The sequence below is a fragment of the Propithecus coquereli genome, unplaced genomic scaffold (genome assembly GCF_000956105.1).
Source record: "Propithecus coquereli isolate 6110/MARCELLA unplaced genomic scaffold, Pcoq_1.0 Scaffold10, whole genome shotgun sequence".
Classification (NCBI taxonomy): domain Eukaryota; kingdom Metazoa; phylum Chordata; class Mammalia; order Primates; family Indriidae; genus Propithecus; species Propithecus coquereli.
Window position 1 is genome coordinate 14,522,696 of NW_012133858.1, and position 14,333 is coordinate 14,537,028.

Genomic DNA, 14,333 nt, shown 5'->3' on the forward strand with positions numbered 1-14,333 from the left:
GTGTGCCTGGTGCTCTTACCGTCCAGGTGGCCGACTTGGCGGTGCTCGACTGCTGGAAGGACACGTCGAAGCTGTGTGGGCCCGGGTAGTCGGTGTTGGAGGGGATGGCGGGCGACGGCGAGAGGGCATCAAAGGTGGAGCTGGGCTGCGCATAGGGCGAGGGCGCCGTGACACTGTTCTGCACGTGGTCTGTGTTGTAAGGGCTGGTGGACGAAGAGCCGTTCTGGATCTGCTGGTCCATGCTGTTCAGGAGCCCCAGGTTCGTGTACTGTGGCTGCAAGGACACCCGGAAACCCTGATGTTAGCCATGTAAGCGCAGATCATTGGTGCAAAAAAGGCATCATTTGGCTCATGCATTCTACAGAGGTTGACCTCACATCCAAAACACTTGTGTTAAAAGTAAAATCTCCAATTTGTGATACACAGAGACACTAAGAGTAGTCTAAGGTGTGTGTGTTTTGTTATGACTTTCACAGATCACACAGTTCTTATGTGCTACCTTTGGAGACTGGTTTCCTCAAGAGCATTTCAAAGTATAATACGTGCTTATTGACAAACTATGCAAAAAGTGCCCAGAGCTTAGTAACTGCTTAGGAATTCCTTAAAATAAATGAATACTACCTTATTCCATTTTTTTTTTTTTTGGCCATGGCATCCAAAATGATAAAAACCACTTGATATATTCTAGAGGGGATTTAAATATCAAATTGTTGCATATGGGGCAAAATCAGAAGACCTTCAAATTTTCTCTTAGTCCTAATTTTAAATTCTGTCCTAGGATACACACAGTGTCCCCTCCCTCAGGGACTAATTTCCCAAAGACCGGAGAGGCATGGGAGCTGGGTTAGGGACACCCAATTATACATTTTAAAAGGTAACAATGCTAGTGCATCATCCAAACATGGTCTAATTTTTTATCTGTTATTTTATTTTCTTCATAGAAGTTCATTCTTTTCTAGAGTAGAACATGTACAAGAGAAATACCATCTAGTTGTGAATAAAATTCTATGCATGATATAATTCAGAGGTACATTAGCTCTTGTAGGGCCTTCTACCAGATGCTTTAATACCTTCTATGTGAATAGGTCTGAACACAGTAAGTACTCAATAACATGTTCATGGAAAGAACAAATTAATTTCTTCCCATTTAATCTAGAAAACAACTTTACTACATTATTGTCAGAGAGGTAAAGCAGTTTGCCCTAGCATCAGCTAATACGCAGCAGAGAGGCAGTTTTGAAACGAAATCTTCTGGTTCTGAGCTCGGGGCTCTGTCTGTGCCATCGCAACCATCAGCCTAATCAGGTAAATCATCCCAGAGTCACTCCTAAACCTGAGACACACTGGACAACATTTCCAGAAGGGGCAAACAGCCTATGGTACCGTTTTCCTTTCGTGAAACCTTCTGACACATGGAAATCTCACTGTTTCTTCAAGTTAGTGATGGAGGGGTGGGAATCAAAAGCAAGAAGAGGAAGGCAGCCTTGTTGGTACATATTTTATAAATTTTATAAATGGGCCTTCAATTGAAATATAACTCAGAGACCCAGACTATGTAAAACTATGGGGAAAAACAAGTTACAAAGAAATAGGGGCTTGAAAATTTTTAAAATTTTAAACTTGAAGTTTATTAAAATTATTGTATTAAACTTTATTTTTTTGTTTTCACATGGGGAGGAGAAATGGACCCTGCCATTCCATTCAGTCCAGAGAGCGTCTGTCTAAATGTTAACAGTCCCATGCCCACTCCATTACATCCATGCATTTGCATTCCACTGCTGAATGCCACGTCCCCATTTGCTCTTCAAATAACTATTAATCTCTGTACACTTATCCCTATGACGACAAGAGCAGCTGTTTGTCTCGCCTTCTCTCCCCTCTGACTTCTACAGCTCCTATCCCTCATCTATCCTCCATCTTCAGCTTCTCCTCCTGACAGGTGTGGCAAAACTGCAGGTAAGACAACTAGAGAAAAAAAGGAAAACCTGAGGCCCGTACAAATGGTCCACGCCCCTAGCTGAACTAAAGCTCTTAGTTATCCAAGCCTGCGGCAACAGCCCAGGGAAGGGGACTGAAAAGATATTATTTGTGTTCAAGTTAAGGGTCAGTATACAAAGCACTCCTGCATGTCCTGTAGGAATCAGATAATGTTCCCAAAGGCACGTGTACAATTAGGAAGGCAGCCGTCCCTGACAAAAAGGACAAAGAAACTCTGAGCACTTTCTCTCTGGCAGTAAAATGCCTGTTGGGCCACCCCTTCCTCCTCCTTCTTGCTACACAGAAGGAACTTCAGCTAATTGTGGGCTTGGATGAGAACAAAGAAACATGGGCTCTTTGAATTTTTTTAATGCAATATATATAAAGAGAAAAGTTTTGGGACCCGGCTTTAAAAGCCAGTGAGCAAACATTCTTCAATTCTCTAAGGACTAAAGAAAAAGGGAAATTCCATTTACTGAGAAGTCACAAAGGAGACCCTTGGAATGATAGTAAGACTGAACATGTTGGGTGGCACCAAAGAAGCAGAAAAAAAATCTATATTCCAAACATCAGTAACAGCACTGTGGGTGCTGATGGGTCTATTTTTAAATGCCATAATTTTTCACTTTGTACCATTCTAGTTGAAATTTTGTACTTAGATGCCACGGCACTCTAGCTCGGGCAATAGAGTGAGACTCTATCTCAAAAAAAAAAGGGGGGGGGGAGAAAAGAAACTTTGTACTTAGGAACAACAGGATTTGTTCCCAATGCTAATGCCTCAATTAATATAACACAAAATTAGATTTCTCAGGCTTGGTCAAAAATCAGCTTACTATACAAGATAAAAATGGGAAAACACATTTCAATTTAAACTCTTCTCAAACTGTACTTTAAAGAAATATAAACCAAATAGTATATTCAACTGTCTTTAAAAAATAAATAAAAGCAACACTGATTTTGAATTAGTTAGCTTAAAATGAACATAAACAACAACCCACCTACCAAACTAAGAATTGCATGATTGGAAGCTTACTTAGATACTTTTGTTTATTAAAAATCAATAAATCATAAGCCTGCAATAGGAAACGGTGCTTTAGAAGTTAATTTTTAAAATATCTAGTTTAAAATAAAGGTTCTTATTTGCCTATTTCTTTGAAGTGAAGAGAGAATGTTCATGTTAATAGAGTACAATCGGAGGGCAAAGGCAGGCCATCATAGCCAAGAAGAACAAGTGTTACTCAGGCAGGACCAGCGAAATAATTTGTAGTACTCAGTGCAAAATGCAGGACCTTTTGTTCATAGATTATGAATAATTTTCAAAATAGTGATAGCAGGACATTAAACAAAGCATGGTTCCCTTCTGAGAATGGGGCCCTGTGTGACTGCCTGTATAGTTTGCATGCCAATGAAGCTAGCTCTGTCCCAGTTCAATGTGTCTAATTCACTTATTTTCCAACAAAGTGAATCTGGTGGGGCAAAGGGAACACTACCTTTTGTTTACTCTCAGTAATTCCATAAACACAGAGGAGAGGAACTTGTGTTACGTGGGGATGCTATTATAGCAATGCTTATTGACAATGACAAGTAAAAGAGTTTCTGAGATTCGAACATGACACTTCCATATCAGCCACAAAAACTGGCCTCAGAAGAACACTGTGGAGCCCCATACATCCCGTGTGTTTTTTAAGTAACAAAAGTTATGAGCATATTTGAAATGAAATAGGAAGTAGGTTCCCCCTTTCTAACCACAAGTATCTTGATCTCAGAATAATGTTAACATACTCCGCAGGCACTCAAATAATGAGTGAATGAAAAATGTTATATATCTGCCATATCATGTCTAAAAAAAGAGCCAGTTTTCTGTTCACAAAATGTAAAAGGGCAAAACTGAACACAACTTGTGTGATATCTACTGCAATGCTAACAAAGTAAAATAATGGATTTCCTCTGATTTCAAAAAGATGCTTCATTTCCTATAAAATAACTTTGAAATAGAAGACTCACTGCCTGGACCCTGGAAAATCACCATCTGTTGGTGGACTGCATTCAAGTTCATCAGAGACTAGCTGATCTGACCACAGAAAGGATGAAGCACACCTTGGTCATAGGAACTTAACATACTCTGTGTAATCACAGAACACCCCAGGAGTGTTCTGAAACATGGAGCTTGCGAGGTTAAGTATAGGGATAGATAGGAGAATCTCAAACTATTTGTTTTCACCATGAATAAAGAATAAATATAACTGCCAATTCCCAAACACAGAGAAAAAAGTGTTTCCTTTTTTCTTCTTTTCCCATAAGTTCTTTTGCATTCTCATAGCCAACTATAGACTTTGATCTATTTCTTCACTAAACTTCAATTTGGATGCTCAGAATTAAACTAGCCATATAGAAGACTGGATTTTCTCTGCCTGGTCTTTTAAAAGTGTCCTATGAATACCATCCCTGTAGTTTCATCTTGTTTTTCTTTTCTGGATTACATCCTTGTAATGATCTTAAAGTCTAAATATAATGGGTCTGAATTTTCTTTTCATAAGCTCAACAATGTGTCAGTATATATTGCTATAAACAAAGCTCAATATTAAATACCTGGATTTATATTTATTTAAAGTTGATGATATAATTAATTTCCTATAAGAATTTTAACATCAATAAAAGGATTCCAATGAAGTTATTTGACCAGTGCAATAGAAACAGGGACATAAGCATAATTATGTTTCTGAAAATCTCTCTCCGCCAATTTATCTGTACAAGAGAAATTTCATAAGTTCTCTTTTTCAGACACTATTGTCTGTAATAGCTAACTTATGACAACATGGCAACAATAACCAACAATATATGACAAGAAGTTAATAAAAAATGGGACTGGGGAGAGGTTACTGTGGGATATAGAATAATTCATTTATCTCAATTCAATTGACCCTTGTTACAAGAAACAATAACGTTCCCAAATTTCATTTGGAAGAAATTATAATCCATGAGTGACTGTTAGATGGGGCTAGGGAATTGAACATTCTTCAGCATGACTAACATTCCTCTATGGATCCTAGTAAATGCAAAAGACTGAACTTAGACTTGTTGACATGGGGTTTAAGTCTAAACACTGCCATTAATGTGCTGTGTACCACTGGGCAAGGTAATTGAACAACTTAGACCTCATTTCCTATAAGGCAAAATCTGTGTAAAATTGAGAAGATTGAATCTGATGACCCAAAGTAAAAACGGTGCCAATTCTAACATTCTGTTAGTTATGGTTATCCTCATCTCTGAAGTTATTTTAAAATAATGCTGTGAGATTACTCTCAAAATAGTTTCATAAAATAACTATTCTTTACACAAATTTCCCTGGCCAAACCTATAAATCTAAAATGTTTCAGACAGTATATATAGGTTCCTCAGCTGATACCACCTTTCACCCCAGGCTTCTTGTAGAAGCTTTTATGAACATTCTACAGCCCCCCCTGGGAAAAGAAAACAGCTTTCTGCATGACCCTGGATTTACAAAACATTCATTCAATTATGCTCTAGCAGACAGTACTACATTTCCATCCCCAAATATCAGTGGGATAGTAACTTTTCAACAAACACTGCCTAAGGGAGAAATACTTGTCATTTTTTAGTCTTCTACTACCTGCCCCACCTCAAAGAATGATGGTTTGTTTTATGCTAGAATTAAACACAATTGACTTAAGGCACTCTACTCAAGGTCAAGAAGATATTTGTATTATAATGTCAAGTTAAAGTACCATCTTTCTTCTTTAAGAATTTATTTCGCATGACATTTTTCTCAAAACAAGATTTTATTAGGTATAAAATATTTAACTCTTTTTTGTCCTCTGAAATGATTCTAAAAGTGAATGCTTGGAATTAAAATATACCCATATCTTATAATGAACAAAATATAAGAATAAAAGCATTTTAGCACGCAGAAACCTAGGAAGACAGTTGTCAGAGAGTTTACTAGAATGTTCTATGCTCTGACACAAAGTGTTAACATTCCTTTGAGGGTCAAGATTCCGTAACATAGGAGAGATATCCCAAAAATCCCTAATGGTAGGCAAGGCAAATAAATAAGTTGGCTGATCAGTTGGACAACAACATCAACAAAAATTAGACATAGGATTTGAAAAGACAGGAAGTGTGCAATGTATTGAATTTAAAACTTGATCCAAATATAGCTAAATTAAAATGAATAGAACTCAATTAAGAAAAAATAAACTTTAAATTCTATGATTTTGTAAGTACTCTCTTTCACTAATCATGACAAATCAACGCAATAAAAATTGTGAGCCATAACAGTGCTGAGAGAAATTGACATCATCAGTACGTGTCAAGGAATTATTAAGCTAAGCAGAAAGCAGACAGGTATAATTTTAATATTCTATAATTCCAGATCCAGGAATTATGGGAAAACGTTCAGAATCTCAGTTTATCTGAAGTGAATCAAAAGCTATTTATTATTTTTGGAATAAAATATATTTGAAGACATTTTCAATCTATAATAATCAATATGTTTTAATAGCTCCATTTAGCAGACATGGTAATGTTAAGAGAAGAAAGTACATAGTAATGAAGTTGTTCAATGACAGTTAAACCATCTACATGTAAGCACACCATGTTACCTTAAGGAGTTCAGCAACAATGCTTCCTTGGTTTTTAAAGTAAGTTTAAATTTTTTTTTTTTTTTTGAGACAGAGTCTCGCTCTGTTGCCCAGGCAAGAGTGCCATGGCACCAGCCTAGCTCATAGCAACCTCAAACTCCTGGGCTCAAGCGATCCTCCTGCCTCCTCAGCCTCCCAAGTAGCTGGGACTACAGGCATGCGCCACTATGCTCGGCTAATTTTTTCTATATATTTTTAGTTGTCCAGCTAATTTCTTTCTATTTTTAGTAGAGACAGGGTCTGGCTCTTGCTCAGCCTGGTCTCGGACTCCTAAGCTCAAATGATCCTCCTGCCTCGGCCTCCCAGAGTGCTAGGATTACAGGCATGAGCCACCACACCTGGCCTTAAAATATTTTTAAAAATAATTTTGATAGTGTATCTGCCTTGTCCATATCACGAACTGTGACTTAAAATAATGGGGTGATCAAATACGATTAACATTTTATTGCATGAGATAGTATTGCTCATTATGGCACAAAACTGAAGACATGCCAGTTTTAATAAAATAACGATGATTATCAAGAGAAAAATAATAAAAATAAATTTTTAAAATCCCAAACATACTTAGCATCCATCTTCAATTCCCTTTATAAAAGAATATTAGCTTTTACTACTACTATTATTAATACTCTTACTGATTCCTTATTATATATCTTATAGTATTCAAGTGCTTTGCATATATTTACTCATTTAATCCATACGAAATAGGTGGCATTATTATCCCATGTTTTATACATATTTTATAGATGAGAAAACTGAAGCTCCACAAGATTAAGAAACTTGCCCAAGGTAACGAGAAGAGCCTGAATGTAAAACCAGTAAATCTGGCTCGAGAACCTGCCTTCTTAAGTAGCCTTCATTTTTGATTGCAGGTAAATAAGAATCACACTAATTTCTGCCTGGAATTTTTATCTAAAAGTTACACTGAAGGAAAGCACACCTCTTCTATCACTAAAGAAATTTTTTTTTTTTTCATTCATTAAAGACAGGGTATAAAACTTTAGCCATTCTTAGAATGGGTATAACTGCAAAGCATCAGAGACCCATCTCTTTGGCACTACCACTTGAAAGGCATTGTAAATCTGATCGTGTCACTCTCAAGCTTGAATTCCTAGAGCAGCTCCCTACTGTCTTAGAATAAAGGCCCCAGGTCTTTAAAATAGCCTAAGAGGCACTATTTCAAACTCGCCTTTGGCCAAACAGAACTTCCTTCAGTTTTTCAAAGGCTAACGCCTTCAAGCCTCAAGGCTTTTGCAGATGCTGTTTCCCAATGCATTTTTCAACTTTTAGCTGAAATGTCATCTCCCAGAAGCCTTCTTTGACTGACCAGACAGATTATTCTTTTGTTTTACATTTTCATGGCACTTTCTCTTTGCATCGCATAATCATAATTGAAGTTAACTATATGTATAATTTTTTAATGTTGATCTACTCTGCTAGGTAATAAATTAATGAGAGATTACATCTAGCTCATTTAGTGCTGAATTCCAGTACCTGGAATGGTATCTGAAACATAGTAGATGCTCAGGAAACAGTTCTTAAAAGAATAAATGCAAAACACTTCAAAATAAAAAACCCTTTCAGAAAGCATCTCTCTTATTTTAATGCCACTAAGTATTGATTTTTATTCTGAAGCAAGTCTGTGTCCAAATTAGATTCATCGCTATATATCCTACTGCCAGGTGAATGTTATACTGTATCCCCAAATAATCTCTATGATCTTTACTTTGTATGCTGCTTTGTCTTGGTAGGTGGGAATTGTGCTTTCAGCTTCAACTTTTATGGGAACTAGTAGCAGAATAGCCAGTCCTGTCACTCACAGTGCAATGAGTAATAGTTGGTAGCTCACACCTAGCTGGGAAGTTTATTAATGAGCTTCTACTTCCTTAAAACAAACACATACACACTTTTGTGCCAAGGCAGTGATTTTTACCTGATGGTCTAGATTTTGTTTCTAATGAATCTAGGTCAGCAATAAGAATTCAAATCTCTGTGGTCATATAATTATTTACCTCCTACTGAGGGCGCATATGGCCAAATGCAGGTTGCTTTGGAAAGAAACCACTCAGAAACAAGCTTAGAGGAAGACATTTAGTTTCTGGTAGATAGGCCACAAAATTGGTCCCTCCCTAATTTCCATGATTTTCTGCCAAGTTAACCAGAATTCAGTTTAGCATAATGCCATAATTAATAGCTTACTATGTATGTTTTGAAGAATTGAGGTTATAATTTATCACACTTACAAATCATTTCTTACAAATGATGTAAATTCATAACTTCATTTTCCAGACATTATAACATACACTCAAAGGTTGAAACACTAGCATTCATTTGCAAGTGGAAAACTAAAGCATGAAAAAGGAGTATACTACTCAGTCTTACTATCCCACAGGTATTCAAGTGAGGAACACTGTTTACTGAGCTCTAATTTGCTTTTTCTTGTCAAGTTCTTTACTGATCGCTACATTTTTTATTATATTTGAGATAATTAAAGTTTTTAGTGATTAACTGTGCTTTGCAATTAGAGATATAATATTAGAGTGTTCCTTTAAGCTGTCACTTTTAACTGCAAAATAAAACTGAAGTTTCCAGCTATGCAGAAGACCTGCTTTACTTTGAAAAGACACTCTTATAGTCACATTGTTCTATTTAACTCATTGTAAAAGTAGCAATCAATCAGTATAATAATTACAACAGCTCATTAGTGTCTGAGAAAAAAAAAGCTGAGGCACCATGTTTAAGAGCAAAATGACTTCAAGATTTCTCAGACATTCTTTAGTAATAACACCATAGAAAATAAGGAGAGGGTGTTTGTAAATCATCAAGCTAATTCATCCAGATCAAACCACCCACATCTCTAGTGAGGATCAAGAGACATGCAGGGGACAAACAATCAAGGGGACAGTGTAGAAGCAAGTAAACACTTTTAAAAAGTCACTGCATAGCAAGATAAAAATCTCATCTGTTCAGTTTTTGTTTTTTTTTTAAATCAAACACATCCTTTGTCTTCATGGGTAATCAATTATATGAAAGCAGCACACACTTTACTATTTACCTATTGGAGTACAAGTCATTTCTTACTTAAGAAACTGCCCTGTCTTTTAAAAACTTTCTTACCACTTGATGTATAATGGAAATAATACTGAACTCATTAAGAAAGCAAACAAACAAACAAAAAATGATTTGCAAGATGTCAAGGAAAACCATAAGATTCAGTTACCTGCAGAACATATCGAGGGACAAAGTTTGTGTAATGTGTGGGATCACTTTACTTTTTTGTACACATCAGTTACAAACAGCCTTTTAAGTATATACAATACATCATATTTCTAGCTGACGATACCCCTTCAAGTAATAGCAACAGGCTCGTGTTCCCATTTCATTCAATGAATATTATTTAGTGACCCTACAGAGGATACAGATATAAATATGACACATCCTCTATCCTCCAGGAGTCTTTGGTCTAGAGTAGGGAAAGGCATCTGGTACACACAGAGAGAATGGGGAAGACACAGAGAAGTAAGAGATCAGAGGATGGAGGCATTATTTTGAATGGGGGAATCTGAGAAATTTTTAAAGGGGAAGTTGCTCCCCAGCAGGGCCTCAATGACTGGGAAGGATTTGACATGGAGATAAATATTTGGCGGCGGGGAGTACTGAAGTGAAGACAGAAAGCAGAAAAGTCCTCTTCTCTGAAATCTCACTATTCTGATTTTCATTTTGAGATTGTCTGTTGAAATAATTTCCCACACCTGAGGCTCATGAAGAACTTTCTGCCTCACCCAGTGTTGCTGTTTCTCTCTGTGTATATCTTTTGGAGTCCTCAACCTCAGTCTGGTGACAGAGTCTCACATGGTCTATTTAAAAGTAATCAAGCCATTTCCAAAACATCTGATGTTGCCCTTTGAGAGGGTAATGGTTTTCCTTTTAATTCTGATTCCATCAATAGAGTGACACTAATCCAGACTGATTTGAGTAAACAGGGCATATTCCCCATTGTCTCTGTGATCTGAGAAAGAATAAACTTGAGAAAGATCACTGCCTGGATTGGAAATGGCCCCTTTGGGTGTTTTGCGCAAGCTTAAAAGGAAAAAGAAAATGCCTGTACAGAGTTCTTTCCAAGGCAAGCTCACTTTGGGGGTGGTAATTCTCATAGGGGTATTATACTAAACTGCACCTATTAGTGGCTTTAGCACCAATAAGAAAGTAGAACTATTTCTTTTGTAGTGTTTCCAGAATAGCTGACAAGAACGTTTCATAAATTTCCGCCTCTGGCAACACACCACAGCTTGACTCAAAATTCCCTCTTTCAGCTTTTATAAGGAAATTTTTTTGCCATTTAAGAAACACAGACAAGATGCAATTCAGATTACAAGTTTTGCATGAAATATCAATTTACGCTCTATACATGTTCACTAACATTCCAGAAATGTTTTATTCTTGCCAGTTATTCCCCCACCTAGAACCAACATGAGGTCTATCTCAACACCAGTTACTGAATTTCAAATTGGGAGGTGAACATTATCTGGTGAAGCCACCTCAGCTAGAATCTACACAATGGTCCAATTTCACTTTTTATTTGGCAAACGAAACTTGAACAATTTTATTGAAAAATGAGAGTGTATAAAGTTAGTCATTATCAAACATGAAATAAACTTAGAAATAAGAAATTTCTAAAATTTTTTTTTTGCAGAAAATGAAAAAGAATGCTTTTTGAAAAGCACAGACTTGCTATAGTATCAGGCCAAACACAAAAATCAAATGTAGGGAAGTGTAAAGTACTGTTTCAGGAAAGACTTTACACCTCATTTAACTACTTATTTCTTTTCTTCAAAGGAGGTTGTATAGCAATGTGGTATCTTGTGGAACCTCACTGTTTTCCCTAATGTCTGCCAAGAGTCTGTGGGACAATAACACGGTGTCCCAAAATCTACTTTCAAAATCTACTTTATGCAAGTGGAGGACTAGGTTGGTAAGAAAGAGAAACAAAGGAGACACAGGCTTAGATGTCTCTGGTTTTATCATGGAGCCCTGTTTGACCTTCTGTCTACTCCCTTTGCTTTTTTTGAATCAAGTCAATGGGTTCACCTTCACCCCACCCCCGCAACACACATGGCCTACCCTCATCTGCCCTACCATTAATCTCTTCAACTGTTTACATTTTCTTCCTGGGTGAGATGGAAGTGATGAAGGAGATTGTGGAAGGAAAGGATAATAATGTGGGTAAAGACCTGTCTTCTCCCAGTATTTCTCTTCAAATGTTAAATATTAAGTGTGTATACTACTTGTCCCAAAATAAAATTTGAAAATTTGATGGCAAATATTTTTATTTGAGATACCAAGATCTTAATGTTTGGTTGTTTTTTTAATTTAATTTGGTGGGGCTGTTTATTTTTGTAATGGGACATTCATATTTCCTTCTGCTCTATTATTTCCCAGTTGGGATTCTCATTGTGAACAAATGCTATACTTGGTACATCCTCTCACAGTTTAGCTCCAGGATTACTATTTGCATTTAGAGCAATGACCAGAGAAAAAGGCTTTCCTGTCCTGATTGTAAGATGACTATTTAACAAGTAAACTCCTAATTAACATGGTGAATCAGTCCGAATTTTGTTCTTAGTTTTGATTAATTTTAAAATGTAATTATTAAGTCCTTATAAAGGGTAAGATATCATATCTGTCTCTGTGGAAGTCCAAGGAAGGAGAAGAGGCAATTTGCCACTTCTCCTAGTCCAAGCAATCATGTGGTCTCATTTTTCTCCCTCCCTGAGGGAGGCCACTGCAGCCTCCCAGAGCACGCAGTCAGAGTTTTAAATCTTGAATTCTGAACACTGTACATGCTTTTAAAACACACATGGGTTCCAGCTCTTAGTAAGATAAATGCCTCTATTATCTTTTGTTACTATTTCTATAAAAGCTTCCATTTTGACATAAATGTTGAATATATATCAGTGTTTAAATTAACACATTCTCTTTTAAAATCAATATACCAGGCTCCTTCATCTGGTCTGGCACAGTTCTCCCCTGTATTTTTATTAATTTTCTACCTTCTGCACAGAGTATCTTTCCTCTTCTCCCTCTTCAACTGAATTCCGGTTCTCAAATCATGTGAAATATTACCTTTACCATAAAGTGCTTAAACTCCATTACACTCTTTTAAAAATTTTGTATTTTTTAATAATTATGCTGTACAATGGAGTCATTTATGAACATCTTATATATTCCCTAGGATTGGGAATTTTCAGAGGCTAGTAGCTGTGATTTACTCATTTCTGCTTTCCTCACAGTGCCTATCCTAGTGACTATATTTAATTCATTCTCAGAAAGTGTTGGGATGCAAGGAAATGCTTCCTTTATTGGGGGTAAATAATCTAAATGGTTTGTGCTGGCATATCAAAATTGTTGTATCTGGTTTACAGCCAAATTTACACTACTTTTTATTTTGAGGTGGTGTTTTTTAGGAAAGAATGAAATAAAGAATAAGGTCTTTATTTATAGAGCAACCATATGATTTATCCTCTAAATGGGACACTTTTGAAAGTGAAAAGGTGTGCTATTAATAATTATGCTGGAATAGCAGGCATAAATAAGGACAAAACAAGACCAATAGTTCCAACTTACCTATGGCAAGGACCCCAGCTATTAAAGAGAGCTATGGGCAAAGAATACATGAGTTGTATGAGACTTTAAAAACAATCCATTCCTACCTTTCCAGAGGTTCCAGATAAGTGATAGATATGCCTACAAAACAGGCAGCCAATGTGCAATGTAGAATAATGCATTTTTATGCTTCCGGGCAGTCTAGAGCAAAGCCATTTTCCCCCCTAGTACTCTCTAGTAGAGCTCCAGTGACACCACTCCTTCCATGACTTGTTGATACCACCGTAACAAATGTATTCTCCTCTCAGCGTTACGGCCCTCTGAGCCATTCCTAACTTTATTTCCTAATTATCTCATAATTTTAGTTGCATCTGAACTATTTGATGTTCTGAGTGCACCAGCATTCGCCCCCACCACTCCCTGCCTTTGCTGATGATTATTTCTTCACCTGAATTCCTTCTTCCTTCTTATATTTCTAGGACTTAGAAAGTTCTATCGGTCCTTCCAAGTCGGCCACATCTTTCATATACACATAGACTTTCTTGATCCTCCTACTTCAAGGGACTCTCTTTCTCTTTGACACTTTATGTCTTGTCCACACTTTTCATGTGGCACTTAAGGTCTGCTCTGTATTATAACTATGTATCTATATATATATATATATCTGGCTCATTCTCCAATGAACTATAAGCTTCTTAGTGTAAGAACTTTTTCATTTTTAGATCCTATGTACCATCTTATATATAACTGATGCTCAGTAAACATTTATTTACAAAAAGTTAGTCCTTCCAGCCTAAGTTTCTCCTCCTCAATACTACTTTTCAAGAATATTGATAAAGTACAACTCAACCAAAAAGTATAAGTAAAAATTACAAAATTTTTAGAGATGTAGAATATTAATAAGCTACATTTCACTATTTTCTTGGGCCTACAAATTGTGTTCTTAACAGAAGATTAGGAATAAGATTTAAAGCTTAATTTTTGGATTGAACGTTTCACCTTTACTCTTCAAACCATTCTCTTCCAGAACCAAAGTGTATGGAAACCATTTGTAGACTCCAATAAATAGGCATTGGACAGTAACACTATAAC

General features: G+C 36.5%; 1 protein-coding gene across 5 annotated transcripts in view; it reads right to left on the bottom strand.

The window, feature by feature from the left end:
- The window catches only part of TP63 (tumor protein p63), a 221,784-nt gene that overhangs the window by 78,055 nt on the left and 129,396 nt on the right, over window positions 1–14,333 (bottom strand). For all 5 annotated transcript variants that reach the window (XM_012640202.1, XM_012640194.1, XM_012640211.1 and 2 more), the window contains one exon: window positions 20–274. In XM_012640202.1, coding sequence (XP_012495656.1) covers window positions 20–274 — 255 coding nt within the window. The remainder of the gene's footprint in view (window positions 1–19; window positions 275–14,333) is intronic.